The following is a 27,259-nucleotide window of genomic DNA, read 5'->3' on the forward strand; positions in this document are numbered from 1 at the left end:
AAAGTAAGTGCTCTATATGTATCACCGAAGCCAAGCTTATTTATCACATTGCTCAGATTATTATCTTTACAGACTTTATCTTCTAGTCCAATCAGAGCTGGGGAGAAGTAAGATAAAACGTTCTACTATGATTGAGATGTTTCTGTTCTCCTTTTGATTCTGCTGATTTTTGTATTTATATTTTAAATGTATGTTGTTAGATGCATAAACATTAAAAATTTTTCTACCTACCTAGTACACCAACTTCAGTATTGAAAGTGCTCTTTTCATATTTATTATTTTTTGAAAGACCATGTTTATTGACAGTAATGTAGCTATGCAGGCTTATTTTAGTTAGTTTTTTATGGCATACTTTTTCTATCATTTTAGTGTCAACCTTTATTTAATTCTCATATTTGTTCTCTCTTATCTGTTATTGTCTGTAGGATCTAGCTGTCTGTAGAGTCATACATCAGAATTTTTTTTGTAAATACATAGATTCAAAAACATTCTTGAATTTTATCTTGAATTGACCATTTTCTACTTATATTAAATGCAATTTCTCACATGCTTTTGTTTAAAAGTTAGAATGATGATGTTGGTTGTAATCAGCTTTTATTTAAATTCTTGAACTGTTAGAGAATGGTGATTTAAATTAGGTGAAATCCGGTATTTCTGGATAGGTGTTTGAGGAATATTTATCCAGACTTCACCACTGCATAATATGGCCATGTAACAAAGCTGCATTTGTACCCCCTAAACCGATAACTCAAGAAAATAAATAAAATAATTTTGCAGGAGGAGTTGACAATAGAAGAAAATAGTCATTCATGTAGATTAGTCATTGTAATCTGTGATAAAGGAAAGAAAATTTTTTAAACTAGGATTTTCTATAAAAGTTCTTACCATGCTTCAATCAAAATATAATTTTTTATGAGTAAAATATGAGTATCTAGAGAATTTGTTATATAAATGGTTTAGTTACTTTCAGAGAACCTTGGTGAACTCTTTTGGTAAAATATTAAATATTTAATATGTATACTTTTAACTCTTCTTCTCTTCCTATAATACTTATAAATCTTCTAAACGTATTTCAATAGCTTCAAATATCTCTTTGAAAATAATTTAATAGCCTATCATAAAATCTTTAGGGCATATTCCTGTTATGTGGTATTCTTGAATCAACATAGATTTTAACTGTAAGTAATAATTCTGCAGAATCTCAACTTTAATTTATTATGAATATACAATCAGACCTTTTTTAAAGAGTCTGTAGTGGTTATAATTAATGTTAAGTAAAAAAATGCATAATTCTCACGTTTTGCTGATTAATGTTTCCCTGACTGTAAACATTTGAAAAGACTGTCTAGTTACAGAAGAAAAGCTAGAACAAGTTATTTTCGTTCCAGATGAGTGGTCCTTAACACAGAGACACAGCTTCCCTGGGAAGGTTAATGCTGCCGCCAATCTTCTGGAGACCCAGGGAGGGGAAAGGGAAGAATCTCAAGCCGAAGATGTTTGCAATTTCCTACAAAGCCAAAGTTTAACGAATACTAGTGACAGAACAGGGTTGGATCCTTGGAAAACTAGCTCATTTCTTATCTTGCCAAGAGAGATAGGATGCAGTACCAACTTATTGGGGTCCCTGGAAAAGCAACAGAAGTTACCCTGGACCTATACATGTCCTGTTGCCTTGGGCTATCCTGGAGATTGGCCTTCAGACTCACCTTCTTAGACAGCCATCTTCATTCTTTCTGGAATGACTAGGCAAGTATCAAACCTAACCTAATTGAGATTGAACAGGCTATTAGACTACACAGTCACAGGGAGGATGTTTGGGGTTCCATAGAAAAAGTAAATAATTTTGAAAAAGGTTTCAAAGAATCAATTTTAATTTTATATTCTAAATAAATTTGACAACTAAATGCAAACTGATGTACCTTAAAGAAGTTGTAGTAGCAGCTTTTGTAGTTGCAAAGGTCTGTAGAATTGAAATACTTTTGGACTAAGAAAAGAAAGATCCTTGATTTACTTCCATTCATAATGAAGATCTTAATTTAATGCAAATTAGTTCTTTAAGACCTGGTTTAACATTTACCTCTCAAAACAAGTCTTCTAAAAATATAAAAATACCCCACAAACCCAAATTACCACGATTATTTCCATGTAATGCAAAATTAATCATTTATTTATGTACTCATTTTTACACTTGCTAATCATGTGTTAAAAAGAAATGATTGCTGGCCATGTGTGGTGGCTCACACCTGTAATCCCAGGGAGTGGGAGGCTGAGGCGGGCAGGTAACCTGAGGTCAGGAGTTCGAGACCAGTCTGACCAACATGGAGAAACCCCATCTCTACTAAAAATACAAAATTAGCTGGACATGGTGGCATATGCCTGTAGTCCCAGCTACTTGGGAGGCTGAGGCAGGAGAGTCTCTTGAACCCAGGAGGCGGAGGTTGTGGTGAGCCTAGATCACACCCTTGCACTCCAGCCTGCGCAACAAGAGCAAAACTCCATCTCAAAAAAAAAAAAAGAAAAAAGAAAAAAAAAAAAAGAAAAGAAAGAAAAGAAAAAAGAAATGATTGCTAACCAGTTAGAGTTCAGAAATTTAACAGTAAAGGGTCAGTATTTTTTATTTTCATAAAGTGCTAAGAATAGTACTAAGTATACAACAGGCATTACTAATATGCTTTCTCTATAAGCCTTTATCTTTACTTCATATTTTTCACATTTTAATGAGTAATTATATGTATAAAACTGTATTCATCCATCTGTTTTTTTTTTCAGAAAACATCTATCTTTGATTTCAAAAGTAAAAATAGTTTCACTTTATTGTGTTAAATGAGAACAGTCTAATTAGAAACCAGTCTCTTGTTTAGTTAAGAACTTAAGAGATCAAGAAATCTGTTCTATTTTCTGTAGAAGAATATACATATATATGTGTGTATATGTGCATACATATACATATATGATATATAAAAATAAGTTACATATGTTTTATATATGTTTAAGGGTTGTATATAAATGCCTTCCAACTTATATACAAAGAAACAAATATATGTCTAATAAACATAAATAGAAAAGGAAGGGAGAAAAAAAGAACAAAATACAAATATTTGCAATTTCTGCGGTTAAAATGATATTTCCATTTTGGACAAAACAATGGTATTTTGGGGAGCGAAAATACTTGAAGTAAAATAATTTATATTGCACTTGAATTTAACCAGGAAATTGAATATACATTAATATTTATTTTGTATATTTTGCCCTATTTCATTAACATTGATTTTACTTCACAAGTCTTTCTTTAAGTACCTTTTTCTGTACAGATTAATTATAAATTAACAGTACATCAAAAGGAAGACTTTATTTCTAACCAAGAGTTGTTTCATTACCCAGAGGTTCTCAAACAATTTGACAGATACAGCAAAAAAATTATTTCTAAAATGTTTTCTATCACATTAATCATCAGAATGATAAAACAATATGTTAAGATATTTCCACAATGCTTCCCACATTTTTTACACATAACACTCAATGTTATCATAAACTTAACTTTCAGGTCTTTCAGGTATTAGTCTGAAAGTTCCTATTTATTTGCTCATTGCTATATTTAACGTAATTAAAATTTTTGATTACAGAAAACTACATTTGCATGTGCCCTCTAAGTAGTTTGATTGTGTTGAAATATAGATGCTTAAGTAGTTCTAAATCATAGCAGTTACAGTGGTAAACATTTAGAGAGGACTTGCATTTGCCAGGCAGGTTTGGAGCACTCTACATTGCTGGCTCATTAAATAGAACCACCATGTAAAAGATCCTGTTTTCATCATAATCACACGGCTTAAGAAATAAAGACACAAAGAAGAAAGCTAGTTTGCTCAAGGTTACAAACAGCTATCAAAAGGTGGAGTCAAAAATCAAATTGAGGCTGACTTTCCTGAGTCCACACTCTACGCCACTACCTCTTACGCTGTTTTGCATGGATTACAAAATAATGAAATCAAAGGTTTATATAAAATATGGTTTGCACGCAATATTGTATACTTTCTATAATTTTATGGACTTTTAATAAATTGTAGTCTGAACTGACTCTATGTGTACACTGACACTAATTATTTTGGACATTTTCCTAGCAGTTATCCTTTATCATCTTTGGGGGACATGAACAATGTTAACTGTTCTACTTCACCACGCCTCTCCAGCATGTTTATCCTAGTGTTCTGTGTTTTTTCTCTTTTATCCACTTTCTACTATATATTCCCTTCAGACTTTTTACTGTGCCTTTGAAACTCCTGTTTTACAGAAAACAATCTTTCCTATTTTATCACTTCGTTGAAGGAGGCTGTCATCACTTTACCGTAACGAAAATGGATTTAAATGGCTTCATAGGTTGCACCAATAGGATGCTTTTCCAAATTCCTCAGCTCACTTAACTTCAGAAAGTAGTGCTAGCACCTTTCTTGAAAACCATTAGAATTTCCAACCCTTACTTCTCCATTCTAAAGTAGAACCATCTCTACTTTGGTGCTTACACCATCTGACTATTCCTCTTGTTACTCTTCCCCATCATTAATAACTAAAATGGCATGGTCTTTTTAACATGTAAATGAGGTTAGCTAATGAAATGACTTCAATTCAAACAAGCAACTACAAACAAGCAACAAATCTCAAATAAGCAACACCTTCATTTTTCATCAATCTTATCATTAAACATGCTTTGTCATATATTCCCTCTACATGTCTGGACTTCAGCTTGAGCAGATTCATAACATTCCAGTCACTTAGAGTTGCAAGAATAATTCTCAACGTGGATATCCAGACCATTTTCGAGTTCAGAATGCCCAGTACAGCCCACCACCAAAATTTAAGTTACGTGTTTAACACAGAGCTTTTCTGATCACTCCACCTTGAACTACTGGAAAAGTGGAAGATGATCCACTTTTTCACCTGTGTTCTGTCTGATTCGTAGGTCTTTCTTCTAGATTGGGGCAGGGATATGAAAGTGGGTTACAGAAAAAAAGGCAAAGTTTTATAAGACTGGTGACTTCTATGTTCCAGGTGCCAAAATACTGGACTTCTAAATTGGGAATCATTAGAGGATTCTTTGGAGGTCCTCCCATGGGGATAGCCCATGCTACACAGATCATTGACATAGGCAATTGCTATTTGCTTTCTGATTAACCATTTGCCTCCCACCACCTCCTCACACTTCAGTTTATATTCTTGGCAGAACAGCTGACATCCTATTAATTCTTAATACTGGATCCCATTACCCTAGTAGGCAGTCATCATATAAAGGGTTCTATTATCCTTCTACTTCATCAGTCTGGCCCATGGGAAGCTCATGTACCTCTGACACACCAAATTCTTGTTGTAAAGACCACTCTTACTGCTATTCTTTCTCACTGGCCTAATTTAGATTAGCTTAACCAGAATTCTACCTCCCAAATTTACTGGAGAAGTAGCAAACATCAGATTCAGTGGCCATACATGTCTGCACACTCCAAGGAATGCACATTCATTTATTTCTTCCCTTACCTTACATCTAACCCATGGAAGTACTTGATGATATACTGCTGAAAAAATATCAAAATACAAAAATACCACTGCCTCTTTCTATGAGTCATTGCCTTGGGTCCACCCTCATTTGGCTCAGGAGAAGCACACACTTCTCTCCACAGAGTAAAAACCCTGCAGTACTCCCTACCAGCTGACAGCTCTCTGCTAATGAGTCATCTGGTCTTCTCTAAGAGAGGATAATGGTGGTGATTCATAGTGGCAGGACTGATGCTGCCATTATTACAAGTCTGTGGTGAGTATGTCTAACACATTTCCGAAGAATGCGGGGATACTTATCATCAATGGCACTATGTTTTGGGACTTTAAGGAAAATTTTGAATCAACAATGGAAATCTCATTTCACATTTTTTAACTCCTACATTTTTTGAAGTTTTCAATTACTGGTTCACACTATTACAATCTGAGACCTGTTATCATCACAATTCTTGTTTAATTTATGTTTATTAAATATTTATTGAAGGCATACTATGTGCCAGCATTGGTGGTCCAGCAGTAAACCAGACAGACATTTCTGTTCTCACAGGGTTTCTATTCCAATGATGTGAAACAATGTAACTAAGACATATGGCATTCTAAATATGTCCCTTTGATTTTCTTTACTATTATTTCCTCCAGTGGCCAAAACTTAAAGGTTTCTTTGGGTCCTATTTCTTTCCCTACCATAAAATTCTATTAATACTGGTTTTGTACATTTTTTTCATTTGCTATTGTCATTCTTACTACCACTACTATAGTCTGAAGTTCACCTTTGTAATTTTATTCTGGAATTATTATAATAACCTCAATCTCTTTTCCCATGTGGTATGCTGCTAGAGTTATCTTTGTGAGCACACAAATATGTCCATGTAAATCGTGTGCTCATGAACATTTGTTCTAATTCATTCATTCAACTAATAGTTATTGAGGAACTCATATGCCAAGTATTATAAATCTTTATTCTATAATAGTGAAAGAAAGAGACAAGGCCTGTAACTATGCAAAGTTTATATTCTAGTAGAAGAATACAAACAATAATCCTATAGGGTCAGAAAAAATAATATTGGGTGTTCATGGAAAACTCTGTTAAAGTGACAATGAAACAAAGACCTAAAGAAAGTGAGACAGTAAGCCATGAGGATATCTGAGGTGAGAGCATGGCACAAAGAAGGAAAAATGGCAAGTGTAATGTCCCTTACCAGTAATCAACTTGCCTGGGTAAAGGGACAGCAAAATGGCTAGTGCAGCCTAAGTGGATGAGCTATGGAGAAAAAGGTAGAAGGTGAGTTCCTGGAATTATCGTAAGGGAAGGAAGTAATTAAGAGTCTCGGAAACCACTCCACGGGCTTTAGGAATTTTATTGTGATGGGAAGTTAACACAGCTTTAAGGCTAAATGTAACATGCCAATTTACATTTCACAAAACCTGTCCTTCTTGGTTCATAGAGACTGGACAGGTGAGAGAGAATGGTGGCTTTAAACACAGTGGTAGTTTTGGAGGATTCTAAACAAGTTGTGAAGACAGGCCCACATTATGGCTTTCAGTGTTTGGCTTTTGAGAAGGGTATCATGAAGTAGCCCTTAACTGAGAGGGGGAAAATGGCAGGAGGTTTGTAGGAGCGATAGAGGGAATCAGAAGTTCAATTTTTAATCTGTTATGTTTTAAATTCCTGCCAGATATACAAGTGGACATGTCAAATGTTTAGTCATATACACAAATCTGAAGTTCAAGGGAATGATTTAACCTAGAAATATAATTTTTTCAGTTATTATTATTTAAGTAGCACTTAAGCTATGAAACAGATGGGGCCATCAAGGGCCTGAATGTAGATAGAAAACATTGCAGGGGCCACAAAAAATGATTCATCCAACACTGGCCTCCTGGTTCATTAATATCATCAATTCCAATGAGCTTCAGTCCCTCTTTACTTCATCACCCATGTCTATGACCACAATCTGGAGTTTATTAGTACCTGGAAATATTTTGGTTCTGAAATGCTTAAACCAAGCACACAGGTAATGACAAAACACACTCAAATCTTCTCTCTTTAAGATAACTGTGCCTCAACTTCATCTCCTCTATTGGCTATTGCTTCCTCTGACTTCCTGCATAACCAAGCTCTTAAAATAGTTTTCTACAGTCACTGAACACAGTTGTTAGTCTTCCATTTAATCTCTCAGGCCCCTGGAAATTTGATTCTACCTAAATTACTCTACTACAATTACTCTCACCAAGATCATTTCTTCTTGTTAAATACAACATAGTTTTTGAACTCTCAACATCATGAAACTGCTAATAACCCTCTTGTCATCCTCTCTTTAACTTGGCATTAATGATTCTCATATTTCTGGTATTCCATCCTTGGACCCATCTCTGTTTTGTCTTTTTTGAGGCACATTTTTCTCTGACCTTTACTTAAGTGCTTTTCTTTCTCAGGCTTTCTTCTGAACTCTCTTATCTTCTAACTCTATATACATGTTTTTTGGGAGGATGATGTCATCAACTCCAACAGCTTTAATTAAGTCTTCTACATGTCCAAATAAACACCTTTAAATGAGATCTCACCTTTAAATTTCCAAATCATTCATATATTCCCAACTCAGTTAGCTCAACTTAACATGTCTAAAACTGAATCCCTCATTTCCCCCTTGAAAATGCTCTATCTCGTTGGTTTCTTGTCATGATGAATGGTACCTTCATCCACTCAAGTGCCAAAGCAGAAAGTTCCAATATCAGCCTTGACTTCTCAATAGGCCTCAGTCTGCTTCCAAACAACCACCTATTCTTGTATGTTCACCATGTTGTCAATATCTCATGAGTCAATCCATTCTTCTCCATTCTTGTTGTCACCTTATAGGCTTTTATTAATCATCTAATTTTTAAAAAAATAATGTTGAGTTTCTCCTGTGATATTGCCCTCAGTTATTGTTATAATCTAGGGAGATAGACCAAAAAAGTCACCATGATCATTTTCATCACTATTCTTTGGATGAATGACTGCAAGTCTTTTCATAGGTCTCTTTGCTTTAGTCTTTTCTCTAATTCACTCTCCAACAGGTAACAATAAAATATTTCTAAAGGGAAGATATCATTGACTCTTCTGTTTAAAGACTTTACTGCTTCCCTTTGGTCTTTAGTATAAAGTACAAATTCCTTGCATGTAATTTATCATATTCTCGCCCAGGCTTAACTTTCTAGCTTTCTGTCTCACCTTTATCTGCCATGCCCAGGTTATTTTATTCTTTACTACATGATGTTATTTTCTCATTTTTTACCTATGCAGATGCTGTTTCCTCTGCTTAATATACCATTGTCCCCCCAACACTTGGCAAACTTCAACTCATCCTGTAATTGGCAAGAAAGAAATGATTTTCTTCTATTTGCCTTGCTTGTTTCTCCAGTCCCTTTCTATTCCCATCAAAGGGATTATGTGATACTCTTACCTGCCTTCATCTCATCCTGTGCTTACATGGTATTATAATTGGTTTTTGCCAAACTATCCATTCAAGTATATTGTAAAATTCTGAAATCACTGTGTATTGTTTATCAGTGTCTCCAAAACCTAACCAAATGCTATAGTATAGCCTAGCAGATGGTGTATACTCAAATATACATTGAATTTGAAATAAACAAACAGGAAAATGAAAGGAAGTAATATAACAATATAAGGTTCAAGTTGAAAGAATTTAAATTAGGACACAATTCAGATTAATATTATTTTATTATCTTATCTGAAGTAAATGAGTAGAACATTGTCACTTTTGAATAATCAAATTAAAATCAGTTTTGTAGATGTTTAAACTCTAAGACCATTTACAATTTAAAATACATATAACTTGGTCTAAACAGCACCCTCATAAAATTGAAATTGTTTTAAATTCTGTGGTGTGTTTATCTAAACTGCTAAGGACCATCAGGAAGACAATTAAAATGAGAACAGAAAGTACAATTCTGTTTCCTCAGTGGGGGAAAAAATAACCTAATAGAGCTTAAGAATGTTCAGGACAGTGTGTATATTAAACCCAAGGATATGAATTAGATGGGTAATCACTTATTCACCACACTCTAGAAATAAAGAGAACCATTAGCATTTAGGAAAAAAAAAACTTTGAATATTTAAAAGTATTAAGTTCTGTAGGGAACAAAATGTATAGACCTTATTATTCCAAAGTAATAAATAGAAGGAAAACAAGGAAGAAACTGAATACCTTCAGTGGTATTCTTGCTGTAATTACTACATGAGGCAATGAAGTACATTTAATTTAAATCCTGATAATAACATTTTGTAAAATACAATGAAACATCTTCACATTTGACAAATGTATGTTACAATGAAACATGCTCTGGAATGTCTCATGTAGTCTCTTTATTAGATTTTTGTCAATATCAACCCTTAAAAGACATCAGAAATAATAAGAAAGTAAATAGCTACTTAACAATCAAAATATTTTCCTAAACCAAATTTCAAAGAGAAACACCTCTCATTGTGTATATACAGACTCTGCTTGAGTCTGTTACTACTAAACTTAACTCGTATGGCCAAGCTGATCCACTAAATCCTATCTATTGACTTACACCTAGTCCACAGTCTAAAATGAATTCTGGCACCAGGGCAGGGGTTGTCTTAAAAATTACACCTCTCTCCTACTGGCTCATGGGTTCAACACAGGAAGAGATCCTTCACACTGCTGGTTACACACTGACCTGCACATCCACAGGCTCCAGATAGCAGGTTCATGCTTTACAGATATATAACAGAGTTTATGCATTGCACCCCAGTACTTCAGTATGCAAAGTCCTCTTGGCCATCTGTAGCAGAGATGGATATATTTACCCTGGCCTTACCAGGGGTTGGCTGACAATGTGGGGCACTTTGAGTCTCTACAATTCCCAGGTTTTTTACATTTTAATGTTGCTCATATTTAAAACACAAAACACTATACAAAGTGGTATATTTACCAAGTACTATTTAATTTAATAACGAATTTTACACTTTCAATTTTGATTATCTAGTTTCTTTTCCTTTGTACTTCTATGTAAATGAATTATATGCCTTTACACTAGAGGTTAATCTGCGATCCAGTTTTTATGAATGGGAAACATATGCCATAATATAGAATATCTTTTGATGTAATTTTCAAAGACAGTTTTAAGTTAATATTTAACAGACACTATTTTTTCTCCAATGATAAAAGCATTTATTATCTAAGATAATTACGTGATTTGGAAAAATCTGCAAGTTGTGTTTGCTGCTACAATTCATTTCCAGTTTCTGAATTAAAATCCTTCTCAGAAACAGGCCAGTGTAAAATTTTGAATCACCCTTGAAAATCATGAATGAGTAGTTTTCTTTTTCTTTATTAACATTAAAACTGAGACTACCTGAATTTTCAATAAAATCTATTTAACACTTATTGTTAAAAATATTAATGCAAAATTCTCCTGGAGTTCTTAAATTTATTCTTACCAGATATGCAAATTTACTTATAATGACATTTGCAAATTTAACACAACCTTCTATATATGCCTTACCATTTGAAATAACAAACTCCACTCTGTTTTCTACTGCTTCAGAAATAACATTTGTGTGGACCCACAGCAAAATTTGCAATTTTAAATATACCATTAACATTTCAAGATACCTCTGAGATTTCTATTACACTGGCAAAGAAATTACTCGACAGCTATGCATCCTTATGAGAGATCATTCACTCAGTACTTGATGTATTCTGTTCAATAAATGAAAAAATAAAAGACTTTGAATTTCTTACCAATGAAAACATCACCATAGAATGGTTTCTACAAAAAGCATAGCTTTTGAAGTAGGCAATAGTATTTTGATGATCTACTAAAATGACATTTTTTAAAGAAAGGAAAAAATATACTTTGGGAGGCCGAGGCAGGCAGATCACTTGAAGTCAGGAGTTTGAGACCAGCCTGACCAACACGGTGAAACCCTGTATCTACTAGAAATACAAAAATTAGTCAGACATGGTGACGCAGCTACTTGCTAGGCTGAGGCAGGAGAATCCTTTGAAGCCAAAAGGCAGAGGCTGCAGTGAGTCGAGATCATGCCACTGCACTCCCATCTGGATGACAGACAGAATGAGACTCTGTATCAAAATTTTTTTTTTAATTTTAAAAGGAAAAAATAATTTTAAAACTTGAAATTGATTTAGATTGTGTATAATTTAGTCTGACTTTCAGTTTTCTAACTTGGAGGCAAAAACAATAGCTTCATTCATAGCTTTACTCTTAAATGATGGAAGTAACCCTACTATTTGACCCTACTATTGGGCCAAATACCTAGATGCCTTAGATATTTAGGGCTAAAGAAAATGACTGTTACATAGGTCCCGGCAGTATGTTCCAGATAGCTCCTTAACAATGGGAGACACTAAATTAATGTGTACTAATGAACCCCTGGATTGCCTAAGCCCTTATGTACTCTGAAATTTTCATAATGTTTTCCACTCTACAAAATGTTATAAAATAAGCACAATCATTGAAACTTCAGAAAACATAAGTATAAAATAATCATCATGGTATAGCACAGCCAAGAAAGAACTCCTATCTTCTTCACAATATTATAAGTTGTTTTAAAAAAGAAAAAAAAATCTATCTCATCTATCTATTATCTATCTATCTATCTTCTATCTAAGTAAACATATAGATATAACAGATTGATATACATACTATATACTATATAGATAGTATACTACTATCTATAGTAGTATATATATAGAGAGAGAGAGAGAGAGAAGAGAGAGAGAGAGAGAGAGATAAGTTTATAAGTCATATTCACTTTTATTTATTGGGAATGACATTGATGTGGTTTCCCTTCAGGATACCATTTTTCCTTTCTGTGACCTTTATTTTCTCCCTGCAAAAGGATCCTTTCAACAACCAGGCCACATACTCATTCAATCTTTCATGTTTAGAAACATGCTTTCCCTTACCATGTAAATGATGGATAAGATATTTATCAGTACTTGCAGAAGACAGATATTTCATTTTGCTTTGAACAAGGGACAAATCCTTTGAAAATCGACTAATCTCTTAACTGTAGAATTCTTCCAGGAATCAGTGAACAGTTGAGGGAAGTATTTTGAAGGTAGTAGATCTACTTTTCTGATGTAAGTTGAATTCTATGGACAAGCACCGTGCAAGGCAGAAGGGTAAAATTACATCACCTAAGCTCTCACCTACAATACTTAAGCAAAAGACTGGCTATTAATCCTGTCAATATACTTTCCAGGTTGACTTATATTAAATCTTGCCTTACATTGTAATGTAATAGGTCCAAGGGATAAATATAAGCAGCTCTCTGCAGCCAATACATTTTTCCACATAAATACTTAAAATAAAATAAAAGAAGGAAAAGGACTATAATATGTTTTTTAGCCATATTTTAGGAGCAACTTGATGAAAATTATATAACACCATGAGACACATGAGAGTGAGACAGTAGAGAAAGAGCTACAACTGAAAGTTATCTCTTTAACAACTCACTGGCGTTTTAATGGAGTTAAAGTACTTCACCTACATGCCTATGTGAAGAATAGCTAAAAAAATGATAATACTGAGTTCTGTATGTTCCTCATTAAGTTTCACTTTGCTAAATAAAAAACAAGTAATGATAAAAGTATTCATTGACTGTTTGTTGATATAAGTTGAATTTGGCTTATTACTTTACATATACTCTTTAAATTTATTTTGGATCTCAAGCATGAAGTCACAGGGATGTCATCTATATCAGTGTTTTCTGAAATCATACATCACAGAAAGGACTAAGATGTTCCAATAATAGAACATCAAGCTTTTGTTACTGCTTATAAATTATAATTCATAGAAACTTTAGAACACTTTATAAACTTTAATTTCCTGGAAGCTTCCTGAATTAAGTAGAAAAGAACAATATCGAGTCTATACTATTTATCACATGGACATAATTTTTCTCAGTAACTAGAAAAGATATTACAATCCAAATATCATACTCATATTTAGAATAATAAACTCTCCAATTAGTGTAGCCTATTAGTAGAACATAAATTACTGAGATATTCTAATAAAGATTTTATTCCTATTTTTAAAACCAATAAATTGAGATAAACCTTTATGAGTTGTTAAAACTTTTTAAAACACCAGACCACATCTCAAAGCAATTTCGTACTTCTGTTATTAGTTACTATAACAGCTATATTTCTAAAAAGTACCTGTATATGACAAATAATATACAAGCAATCGACTGATGATCTGGTGTGTACACAATTCAATTCGTCAACGGTTAAATTTAATGAAGAATCTAACTTACCGGTGGATCAGCCCCCTTAGAACCAGCCAGCCCTCCTGTTAAGGATTCGATATCCTGAAAAGGGGAGAGGTGTTGATTGTAAAATGCTACTCAACAGCATGAAGAATCCCCCAATCCCACAGTGTAATAATTTATTTAGCTGCAAATTTAGGGCATGTCAGCTAATTTTTTTTTTTTTTTTTTTTGCAATCTTGGACACTGTAATACTATACAAATAGTCTACATCTAAAGATCTAGATATTCTCTCCAACTCTGAAGAGTCTATAAAAGAAAACATATAAACAGATATTTTGAAATATGCAGATGTTTCATCTTTGAAGAGCTGAAGTGACAGCAGAAAAAAGAAAATTTAAGAAAACTTCAGTATAACGTATTATTTTCAAAATATTAAACCCATGAAAATGTTTAACCTAAAATATTAAAATATTTTCTTTTATTTTATGAATACATAATAGTTGTACATATTTAGGACATACTTATGATATTTTGATGTAAGTATTTGATGTCTAATAATCAAACTTAGGTCCATCGCTTCAAACATTTATCATTTCATTGTTTTGGAAACATTCCAAACATACTCTTCTAGCTATTGTGAATTACACAATAAATTACTGTTAACAATAGTCACCCGATTGTGCTACTGAACATTAGATCTTATTCATTTTATCTAACTGTAGATAACAATATTAACCAAATCTTATTTTTTCACCCCCTCCCGACTAGCCTTCCCAGTCTGTGGTGACCACCGTTCTATTCACCACCTCCATGAGATCTTTTTTTAATAACTCTCACATATGAGTAAGAACAGGTCACATTTATCTTTCTGTGCCTGACTGATTTTACCTAATATTCTCCAGGATCATCCATGTTGTTGCAAATTTTAAAAATTATAACTATGGTCTAGTCTATTTCTACACATAGAATATAAAATATAAAGAGATCAATTTTAATTTCTAATAGGTAACCAGAGAAGGTCATGCTTGAGTAATGACTATAGCTGTTAAATTTATAAATGGAGAAATGGGGGACAGTGTGATAAGCTGTAGAGGCTGTGACCTGTTTATAGGAACAATTAAAACTCAGCCTTATCAGTTCTATGGCTTTGGTTCCAGGGTTATTAATGATTATATGACTTATTCAAAAGAAGTTGCAATTCTAGGTTTTAAAGTAAAACCAGCCAGGTTTTTAGTGTTTGCAACTGATTTAAGTTGTAAACCGTCCCTCATCCCTCCCAAATGACAAAACACAACTCTCTGCTAAAAGGATGTTGGAAAGGAGTTTTGGGTTAAATTGAATGGTTACACTTTTTGGCTAAAGATGTTCTTTCTTATGACTCTGATCACCTCTTATCTGTTTGCATCTAGTTGGAAAACAGGGATGAAGAAGGGGAAATATAGTTGCATTAAGAAAGCAAAGAAGAAGGATAATTAAGTCCTGAATGAAGTGACAGAAATTTAAATGCCTATGATGAGGAAAAAGGCCAATACTTGGATATCATTAAGAGGACTTATGCTACTAATTCACTTAGGACTTAATCAAATGATTTTCCCCTTATATTGAAAAAGTGAGGACTCTTAATAATACAATATGGGGCTCGGATGAGCATGTGATGGAAACAACCAAGGAAGGGGACAGGGAAGTATGGTGTTATAACTGTTTCTATCTTGTTAACTTTGAACAGGAACATAATGGGTAATGAATTTATTCATGCATAGTCTATTAAAGGTCACAAATGACAAGGAGTACTTACCAAGAAAATTATTAAATGGTCTCCTTTCTAATGGATATGTACATATATTTTTTCTCTACCCAGAATCCTTTTGAGGAACTACTCGTTCCCCACTCCCATTTTAGCTACAAAAGAGGCTAAAAAGTTTGCTTCAAATATTGTAGGGACCTGCCAGAGAATTAAGGCAATATAGAATCTGAAAAGCATAATGGTAGAGTTTAAGTCCTTGATTGTACCATTTGAGGAATGTTTGAAATTAGATGTTATCTCTGCCTGCAATTCAGCTTAAGATAGGTTTCTGGTTCTGCAAAGTAAAAATGTCCTAATTATATCTGCATTTTTGACTCTATTTGTAAAAGGCCCACCCTCCCCATCCTGTTGAAATGCTTTATTCCAACATCATGCCCAACATAAAAAAATCAATTCACCTAAATTATCTGATCTTACATGTTATCATTCTTATTGTCACTTAAATAAATTTTGTCCTTGTATAATTAAAACAAAGCATCAAACATATGTATAAATTGGCAAGGAATATTAACATCCTTATCAAATCCAAAGATAAAACATAACTTAAAATTGTCTTAAAATCTCAGGAATGAACAACATTAGGTAGTAAAATGATTAAATATTAGATTTACAGATAATAAAACACACAGTTTACACTGTTGGATATTTCTGCTATGACCATAATAAAAACAAGTTTCTGTTCATGTAAAATGTTTTTTCCAACTATATTTAAAATGAAAAAAAGATATCAAGTGAATTTGGAGTTAATACAAGTCTTTCTTTGCAGAAAGGCATATAAGTTATATTAATGATATAATTTTTAATGGAGCTATCAGAGGGATAATAGAGAAACTGATTTGGATAACAATTATTTTAGCAATTTACTCAATGCATTTTCTCATATTTTGTAAAGTTTGTTCATTAAGATTTCTTACCAAAGATAAATTGTGCCAATTTTCAGATTTTAAAATTTTAAACTATTTGTGATAGTCATGTCTTGAGAAAAAATGAGAAACAAGAATGTAGAAGATGAATGAAAAGGCACTAAAATTTGTAGTTTTAACACATTGAATTTAGAAGCAAATTATGAATTAATGGCTCTAAATAGTATACAGATGTGTATTATTATCCTCTAAACGGGTATGTTGTAAATTGAACATAAATCATTCAATTGTAAAAAAGTGTTTGAGCTCATGTTCTACTGTATAATTTGAAAAAGAGTGTCCTACTTGGGTAGAAGTCCAAGTTAAACATGGCTTATCAGTTCATACAAAAGGAATTTTCTCAGGTGTGAATAATGAACATAAGTATGCATGGTTGCATTTATGTTGTAAAATTAGTAGGTAAAACAAATACTTTGAGGAACTCTGAACATATGATTACTACATAGCTTTCAAATGATAACTAAAAGTGAGTCAAAAATAGATGGTTGTTGAATATTTTATCTGCAAAGTATAAGTAAAATCTTTGACAAATGTGTCTATTTTGTTATTTCAATATATTTTATATAGATAACAACAAAAGGGGACATCAAATAGTATAAACATTGACTTCCTAGAAAGTTTTTTGACTTACTATTGTAACAATATTGTTTGTTTGATTAAAACACTCAAAACATACTTTTATTTTTAACTAGGCTATAGAATTTATTTAACCATATTGTATACCATGTTGAGGTCATCATTTGTATCTAATAGCTAATAAAATAGCTACTACTCAGTGAACAGTTGCTATGTGCCAGGTACTCTTATAAATGCTTTGTAGACATTAATGCCATAATAAACTTATGTTAGTGATTTTCTCACTTAAAAGGTTAGATAGTTTACATAACTCACACAGTAGCATAGAGCTATTAAGAAATGGGTTATAAAACATATAGGACTCCAAACCTGTATTTTTTAAATTACCAGTCCTAGTGAACAGTTTCACCCTGGTACCCTGGTGACACTGCACATATCTATGTTGGCGATGCAGGCAAGGCTAAACCATAGGCTGGTAAATCTTGGTGGAATATCCCATGACCCTCCCAGAACATGGCAAAGGAGGCAGTCTTATGAGGAGCTTCTACGTAGCTATTTCTTATTTGCATCCCTCACACCAGTGAGGCATGGGACTTTGCACCTCACACCTCCCTACACCAGGTCCATCTTCAGGCTATCAAACCACTTTGGTGCAGTATGGAATTGGCTCCTCCCTAGCAGTGCAGCCCACTTCTCTTGTTGCCTATCATTTGACCCATCCGGTTCAGTGTTGTCCAGTGGAAATTGGGACCAGGACCAGAATTAGAGCGAGGTAAGTGAGGTACCTATGGTGCAAAATTTAAGTAGGAGCTCATTCTTCGGGTCATACAACTGCTGACCTGCACTTGTATAATCTTGATAGTGAGTACCTTATTAAATGTTGTGCCCTAAGCACCTCACTTGTCTCATCTGAGTCCTGGCCTTTCTAGGGACCTTAGGAGCTGAAACAGTGGTGGTCTTCCTTATGCTGACTGTGTAAGTAAGAAACACAAATCCATTTGGATTCTCTTTGTCACTTGAATCTGTAGAAGTGTAGCAAGCACCTACCCCATGTTGTTGCTCAGGGACTGCATGCTGCTTCACACTGGTATCCTCAATCATATGACTTTTTATCGTCAATGCTGAATGAAATAAACTAGGATCTATTAATTATATAAAAAACTTCATTTCTTAAAAATAATTTCAGATAATGAGAGACTCATTTTCCTCTCCAAGGTATGAAAAACCTAAGTGGGTTTATTAGCCAGTCTTTAACACAGCTTTGCAGATTCAGTTTTTCAACATTGGAAAGTTCTGGTCCTGGCACGGAAACCTAGTAAACCAAGGATGGCCAGTGAATCAGAAGTCTTAAAGCTTGGGAAGTTTGAGCTCCAGGAAGAGTGAGGTGATCAGTGTCAGAGCTCTAAGTAGAGTGAGACTTAGGGCATTCTCAGACTTGAGGAATCTACATTGCAATGCATTGGTACTACTGGTTGTTCGACTGCACCTTTGCTCCCTGGACCCCTGCTCCAAGAATTGGCATATTTTTCCCTTGACAAACACTTTGAATGATGGAGCTATAGAGATTAATCATGTGGCTTTCAGTGTAAGCCATCAAGTTCAGATACTGTACGTCTTGCTTCCTTTGTGTGCAGGTGAAAAAAAAATAAAAGAATATTAGGATTTCAGGTCTTTCTCAGAGTTGTTGCTGGATTCTTATTTTTATCCCTGAAGAGCAGGATCAGCCAATTATGTTAAAGAAAAACATGATAAAATAGTTTGGCTATTGAATACAGTAAGAATGAACAAAATAAAATTCTAAAGAGTTAGTTGATTCTAGCATCACATATGCCACAAGACCCAAGATATCTTCAAACCTGATCATAACATTTAAAGCTAATATCAGGTTTTAAGCTTTCACTTGTTCAAAAAGTCACTTAATGTAATATGGAAATACTTAAAACATGATAATTGTCAATTATGGGCATTTTAAAATTTCAGATTTATGCATTGCTATAGGTTAAATTATGTTCCCTGAAAATTCAAATGTTGAAGTATTAACCTTCAGTACCTAAGAATGTGACTGTGTTTGAATGTAAGGTCTTTAATGACGTGATTAAGGTGACTGATCCAATATGACTGGTGTCTTTATAAGAAGCAGAAGAATCAGGGATGTGTGCACACTAAGCGAATGCCATATGAGAACACAAGAAGAAGGCAGCAATTTCTAAGCCAAGGAGAATGGCCTCAGAAGAAACAAAATCTGCAAACACCTTTATCTTGGAATTCTAGTCCCAGAAGTGTGAGAAAATACATTTACATTGTTTAAGTCACTCACTCTGTGGTTTTTTGTTATAGGAGCCCTAGCAAACTAATGCATGCATAATTGTAATTTGGGAATAGTTTACAGATTCTTTGGGAAAAGTTATAATATTTCAATATAGAGTACATAAGAGTTCATTGAGCAGTCTATAAAAAAGTCAGTATCAGTGGGATCAATGTGAAATAGTAAAACAACCATTTCTTTCAAATGGTTATATTTAAAATTATTTCAAGTCTTTAAAATATGTAATGACGTATTATAAATATGTTAAAACTTTACAAAATTTATTGTATTCAAAATATTGAAAGTAAGCATTTTTCTTATCTCCTTTATAGAAAAATTCCTCAAAATTCCCCCCCCACCACATTCTGTTGATATGCCCTGTTGCGCCCACATCACTGCAACTCCTCTTATCGAGGTTGCCAATGACATCCTATCGTTCAAATTTAATTTTTCATGTTCTGTCATCATATTTTTGATCGCTAAGCTTCAGTCGACACAGCTGACTACTCCATCTTTATTGAAATACTTTTCCCTTTTGGCTTTCATTTATTTTCACCCGCTACATGATTTTATTTAGTACTGTGGCTCTAAATATAATGCATGCTGATACATTTTGAATTTCTATCTTTAGCTTCAACTTATCCTCTGAGATCCATACTGCCACTTCAATCTCCAGTTAGATGTATTATAGCCATGTAAAATGCAATAATGCAAAATTAAACTATTGATTTCATAACAACTCTTCCCTTAAATTAGGTTCCCATCCCAGTGATTGCCATCTTATGAAATGACATCACCGTTCACCCAGTTCCTCAGGTCCAAATCCATCAGCAAACACTACTAAGTCTATTGTAAAAATACTACTTGAATTTGACTACATCTCACTACCTTCATTCCTGTCATACTAATCCTTTGGACTACATCAATAATATCTATCACATAAAATGAAAAAAATAATATATACATAGCTTTCTAACTGTTGTCCATGAATTTCTTCTTATCTCCCTCTCCCCTATATATTCTCCACAGAGTAGCTGAACTATCCATTTAAATTGTAAGTTGGATCACATTGTTGTCTTGGCCAAAACCCCTCAATAGTTTCCCATCAATCTTAGAACAAAACACAAACTTATTGTTATTCTCTGCCATGCCCTGTATGATCTGGCTCTTGGCTATCTCTCTGCCAATATATTTTGCCATTCTCCCTCCATGCTGCCCTCTCAGATACAATGGCCTCATTACTATTCCAAAACAAATTCAAAATTTGGCTTCTATCTCAGGGCCTTTGCACATGCTTTTCCTGCTTCTTAGGGTGCTCATTTCTAGATGTCCTAGTCCATTTTGTGTTGCTATAAGGGATGACCTGAGGCTGGGTAATAAAAAATAAAGAAAGAAAAAAGGTTTATTTGGTGCAGAATTCTGAGGCCAGGAAGTTCAAGATTGGACTTCTGCATCTGAACAGGGCCTCAGGCTGCCCTCACCTGTGGCAGAAGGCCAAGGGGAGCCAGCTGTGTGAAAAAGTGAGGAGGTGCCAGGCTCTTTGCAACAACCAGCTCTCATGGGAACTAATAAAAAGAGAACCTACTCACCCCCAAGGGAGGGCATTAATCTCTTCATGAGGGATGACCCAAACACCTCACAGTAGGCACCACTTCCAACATTAGGTGTCAAATTTCAACATGGGGTTTGAAGGGGACAAACACTAAAACCATAGTAGTAGATACCCTCCTATTTAACTCACCCACTTCATTCAGATCTTAGCTTACATGCTAAAACTCTGAATGACCTTCCCTAACCAATTGTCTAAATCAGTCAAGGTTTCACCTGAAAAAAACTGATAAACTCAGAGACTATACAGAAAAGCATTTAACAAAGGGATGATTTATAGAGGTATGGATAGTTTGCATGGTCCAGAGGAATGGTGGTACACACAGACTAGCAACAGCTAAACATTGTAACTACCCTTAAACCTAAAGAAGTAAGGTACAAGAACAACGTGGTCAAGAGTCCAGTAAGAGGTGACTACCTATCATCAGCTTATAGAAGAGCTTGCCACACAGTGGAGACTCAGTAAATGCTTATTGAATAATACAATTACTGAATGAATGAATAAAGTATGTGATACTATTTTACATATATAAAAAGCTGAATCTCAGAGTACATATGGTGAAGTGTGTCTTATTTTTGTATAACTGTATCACTTTGAAAGCATGGCTCAAAGCAATAATGTTTGCACAATAAATCTTTATAAAATGCCTGAGTGGATAAACTAATAAATGACTTGCCCCAAATCACACAGCTGGTGAATGCAGGAAAAAAGCTTTGAAATCCCAAGTGTTATAACGCCAAGCTCAGTGTATTTTCTGTTCCATCATACATCACTAACGAGACATCCTCCTAAAGGAAAAATCCCTCAACTCTATATTTTCTCATCTCTTAAGGTACTAAGTTTCTATACATTACATGGTTTCTAGTACATCAGAAGGAAAAATACAAAATTTATTTAATTTAATAGTCAACAAACAATACATTAAATTCATCCTCTGGTTAAATACTGCCAATGCTTCCAATTAAAGGTCTGACACCTTAATCGTTGTACAATCAATAAATCAGTGGTTGAAAATTTGACCTAACATGTGTGGCTGGCATTAATAAATGGTTCAAATATGTTAAACTAAAAATCAATAATGTTTATTTTTATGTAACATCTCATAGTGTGTCGGTTCACAGCACTGGGAATAAGTAACAGAAGATAAAATTTATGTTAAACAAATCATTCACTTTTTCACACAAGGCTTAATGGAAACAATCTTTCATCACCGAATAGCAGCTCCTTAAGGCAAGCATCCAAATAATGAAGCTGAGTTTGTTAATGAGGCATCTTGCTTCTCAACCAGACTTAAGCGGTTAGTGTTTCCTTGGCAACATTACAGGGTAAATTTCCTGGGAGGCAGAGAATAAGCAGGAAATACACAGACCAATTTTATAAATCTTTCCTATGTAATCCAAAAGGTGTCCTATTTAATTATTCTTTAAAATAAAAAAAGGGGAAATATCTATTTATTTGAGCATAGGCCAGCCCGAAACTGAATTTTCCTTAAGCCACACAATTAATTCCTTCAAAAAAGAGCAATTGAGCAAATTTTGTAGTTGAGGCATTGTGCTCTTCCTGGGAGGACATGAGGAGGAGTAAATCAAGGTCACAGGTTTCATAGCATTCAGAGTCATGACATGCTTTCTGACTTTAAGGATTTTTCAGTCTAAAAACACATAAATCTGCAGAACAACATTAGGAAGAATTTTGAGAAATGTAGTGTTAAAATTATAACAGACAAGGGTTGTGGTGCTAAATGTTATAGTGTGACACTTAGCTTGGGTATTTCATATTGCCAGATTACACTTTATTTTTGAATGCATACCAGGTAAGTCTCCAGGAACTGGTTGAGTAACATAATAATTAACACTTATTAAGCACTGACTGAAACAGACACCACGCCAAGAGCCCTACTGTCACATTAGGTAACATTGTAACTTTCTTAGCCATTATTATTTCCACCATTTCAAGATGATGAAACTGGGTCTTTCAGAGTTTAAATGACTCAACAAAGGTCACATAGCTAATAAGTGTTCTAACTAAAGAGGCTGATTCCAGAGGCAATGATTTTTAACAACGATGCTCTCTTAAATGAATTGAGATGTGAGAAAAGAATAGGGAGGACTTCTTGGCATGCATATGGTGACTTGCAAGAAAACATAAATACTTGTTCACTGTCTGAAGAAGAAATGCAACAAATTGCGGGCAGAATAATTCTGAGGTGGCTGATATCCTCTGACGGGAGAATGATTATCCTTGATTGACCTGTAAATGTAAGAGCTGATAACACTAGATTTAAGAAAAAAGTAAAATTCCCAAAATCTTGGCTATATATTTCTAATTTCAAAGTCTTCTATCTGAATTCAAACCTAACTAGGGAATATAATGTGTATCAAAGACACAAGTGTTTCAATGGCGCATAGAATAGGGCTTTCTGAAGAAAGTGCCAGAGATTCAGATTCTATATTTTCCAGTTTATAAATTTTGTGTGTCGCGTTTTCTTTTCTTTCTTTCTTTTTTTTTTTTCTGAGACAGAGTCTCGCTCTGTCACCCAGGCTGGAGTGCAGTGGCCGGATCTCAGCTCACTGCAAGCTCCGCCTCCCGGGTTTACGCCATTCTCCTGCCTCAGCCTCCCGAGTTGCTGGGACTGCAGGCGCCCGCCACCTCGCCAGGCTAGTTTTTTGTATTTTTTAGTAGAGACGGGGTTTCACTGTGTTAGCCAGGATGGTCTCGATCTCCTGACCTCGTGATCCGCCCGTCTCGGCCTCCCAAAGTGCTGGGATTACAGGCTTGAGCCACCGCGCCCGGCCTTGTGTGTCGCGTTTTCTTGTCCATTCCTTTCCATATGACTGAGGCAATAAAGGGAATGTTTTGCTAATTCCTGACTCAGTCTCAATCAATTTCTCTTTACCAACTTTTCCACATTGATGTATCCTTGCTATCTCAAACTCACCATATCCAAAGACATCATCTTCTTTACTAGCCATTACTATGACCAACTGCCAATTTCCTATTCCTGTTGATGTTTTCAATAAGCAGTTAGCTATCCAATCTAGATTTATGGATGTCAATAGAATTTTCCCTCACTCTGGTATCCATATACCAATCCTGTCCAGTTTTCCTTGTAAATATCTGCTTAGTTGATTGCCTCCTTTCATTAACCACTGCATTTACTAGCTTAGTTCAAAACCTCACAAAACCTCATTTTATTTAAACCTACCCCTGCCTTTTTCCAAAATAGTGTCTTTGTTGAGTTCCTTTTTCCACGCTCACTTTCATATCATCTTTTCTTCAAATCAGTTCCCAAAGTGTGGCCTGAGGACCACCACTACCAGCAGCAGCAGCAACATCACCCAGGAACTCATAAGACACACAATTTCTTGGGCCCTACCTGAGTTTGGCTGCATCTGAAACTGTTTAACAAGCCCTCCAAGTGATTCTGATGCAGGCTAAGTTCGGAGAAACATTACCCCAGAGTGACGTATTTTAAATGCAAATATAGACAGGTTACTTCTGTACTCAAAATACTTAAGTAAGGTCCCCATGCCTAGGAAGGAAGAATAATCAAGCCTCTGTACATGTGGTTTTCCATCATCATCATACGTTTCTGAACTACTTTCTCACTTCACTTTTTACCACTTTCCAAAAAAGAAACCTTACACTCCCTTAACTACACTCCCTTAATGTGACAAGTGTTTTTTTTTTTGTTTTTTTTTTTTTTTTTTTTTTTTTTTTTTTTATGTTTCTGCACCACAGATTATTATGTCTAGAAAGCCACCCCTACCTTGTGGGTGAATGTAATTCATCCTTTGAAACTCAGTCTAGGCACCATCTCCTCTGGGGAGGCTTTCCTGAGTCCCTCAGACTGAAGGGAGGGTTCTACTCTAGCACAACAGAGGTATTGTCCCAAGAAACTTTGCCTGAGGGGTAGTCAATAGCTCTCCAATTTTACTTCAAGCCTGCAAAATGTAAGACACATGCAAAAACAGACAGCTTAGTGATCAAGAGAACAGGTTCAAGTCTGGCTATACTACTTACTATCTGTGTGACCTTAGGCTAATTCCTTTATGTTCTTTACATGAAATAAAGCAATCTATGTCCTAGTACCCAAATTAGAAAGGTTTGGAATATTTATTAAACTAATTAATATTAATTTTTGATAATTCATGGAAAGGTACTTATTGATAACTTATAGTAAACAATATTATTATCCATACATAATAATGTACATGTAATAATACATAGGCACAGTCTAGTTACATATATATAAAATAAAGATAGGCTATGGATACAGATTACATAAAGATATATGTTAAAACAGATAAGCATTAGAATACAGGTTTAGACCTGTATAGAATAAGCATTAGAATAAGATCCAAGTAGAGACTAATCTTAGGTATTAATCTCCATTAGATTTCTAGAGATTATTTTGCCTGAAAGGGAAGGAACCCTAAGATCCATTTTATTTCCCCACATAGTCTTATAACTTTTATGCATTTCTATGTCTTTGGTTATTACACATTTTTCACCAATGTAATATTAAAACATATTATTTCCATTCTTCCTAATAAAAAAATGAGCAATCTTTTGCTGTACAGTAAAACTATTTATTGGGTAACATGTATACCATAAACCCGTACAAATTTATTCCTCTTTAAATGTGTTATTTGATATCACATGTTTATATACCATGATGTGGGAAGCTTTAAGTATGTTAGAAATGTGCTATAGCCACTGAGAAGAAGAATTCAACATTTAAATGAGAATATCAATATTATAATCCTAGATACACATAACTCATGGGAGACTCACTTTTGTTTAGTGAATCAGAGGCTCAATTACTGTAATTCTAATTTACAATTAAGTCTTCAATTACATGATGCTTAGATCTTCTCCTATCTGACACAAAATACAAGCAAGTAACTAGAAAATATAATACCATATACTTTAATTTTAAAACCAGGTTTTATAGTAGCCTAAAATACTGGGTTTAAAAAAAAAAAAAAAAAAACTTGGAGATTACCCTATCTGAAGTGATTTTGTAAGAGGAAAGAATAAAACACTGTCTTTTCCAACTGTTAATAACTGCAGTTCCACTGACTGTGGTACCTTACGGCAATTTATCAATCTGATTCATAAATAACCACAAGGCAGAATTTTTTGTGAACTGAAAGCAGAAACAAGCGGTTTACAAAATATCTATATGTATCTATCTGTTTTTAAAATAGATACTTCTAATAATAGATATTTCTAATACGTATTTATTTAACCATATCTCTCCCTTACTAGAATTTAGGTATTAAGTCAATTAATATAAACAGTTTTAAGATAATCATAATAAGCTGGCAAGAAAACAGATGATCTATATTCAAATTCAAGTTCACACTGCTAGAAAAAATTGGCATAGGATTTTTAGCTGAATATTAAGTATTTTATGTGCACACATTAATTTTGGAAATAAGCCATGGAGGAATTGGATTGAGCTAGGGGGAGAGATGAGATCTTAAATTAAAAAAAAAAAAAAAAAAAAAAAAGCAATTAGCAACACTATCCAAAATCAGATATGCAAAATTTTGAAAGGAAGTCTAATTTGGAATCTAAGAAATATGCAGAAAATTCCCTTTGCATTGCTGTTTTCTTTGGGAAAGAAAGTCATCAAGTTCTAAATCATAAGTGAATTTCACATTTATTTTCATTTTTTAGTTCAGTTTTGAAATAAGTGATGATCATAATGATAACAAGAAATAGCAAAAGACCATATGATTTATCTATTTTTCTTCTGGACAGCTCCATTTCCATTGATGCTACCAGGATTCTATTATGAATAAATGTTTACAATACCAAATAATACTATTGAATGGAAATGTAATTGACTGAAATCAGAACATAAAATGCATTGATGTTATGCTATTCAAATAATTGAGACTATAGTATAATGTAGGAGTCATAGAACACAGCATAAAGCTGGAGATTTAGAGTCGATGATAGAACGTTCTAAAGTCATTATATGCTCTACAGACAGTCTTGTTCTTCTTTTCATCCAATCAAGCTCCCTCCCCCCAAAATACAACTAAAATAAAGCTTTAAAGTTTATAATATTCTTTAATTTACTGGGATCAATTTAGAATATTTTATATATTTATCTCCCCTTTCCTTAATATTTCTAGGACATATTTTTCATTACTTATACTTCCTCCCAAATGTAACTGACAGCATTCAAATGAGCCATATCACCAGGTAAGAATTT

The 27,259-nt window shown here is 34.1% G+C and overlaps 1 protein-coding gene across 13 annotated transcripts in view; it reads right to left on the minus strand.

Moving 5' to 3' along the window:
* Positions 1-27,259, minus strand: part of PPFIA2 (PPFI scaffold protein A2) — a 545,760-nt gene that overhangs the window by 442,661 nt on the left and 75,840 nt on the right. For all 13 annotated transcript variants that reach the window (XM_017870464.1, XM_017870457.1, XM_017870456.1 and 10 more), the window contains one exon: positions 13,856-13,909. In XM_017870464.1, the coding sequence (XP_017725953.1) occupies positions 13,856-13,909 (54 nt within the window). The remainder of the gene's footprint in view (positions 1-13,855; positions 13,910-27,259) is intronic.

Source organism: Rhinopithecus bieti, unplaced genomic scaffold, assembly GCF_001698545.2.
Source record: "Rhinopithecus bieti isolate Rb0 unplaced genomic scaffold, ASM169854v2 scaffold_5387, whole genome shotgun sequence".
NCBI classification, from domain to species: domain Eukaryota; kingdom Metazoa; phylum Chordata; class Mammalia; order Primates; family Cercopithecidae; genus Rhinopithecus; species Rhinopithecus bieti.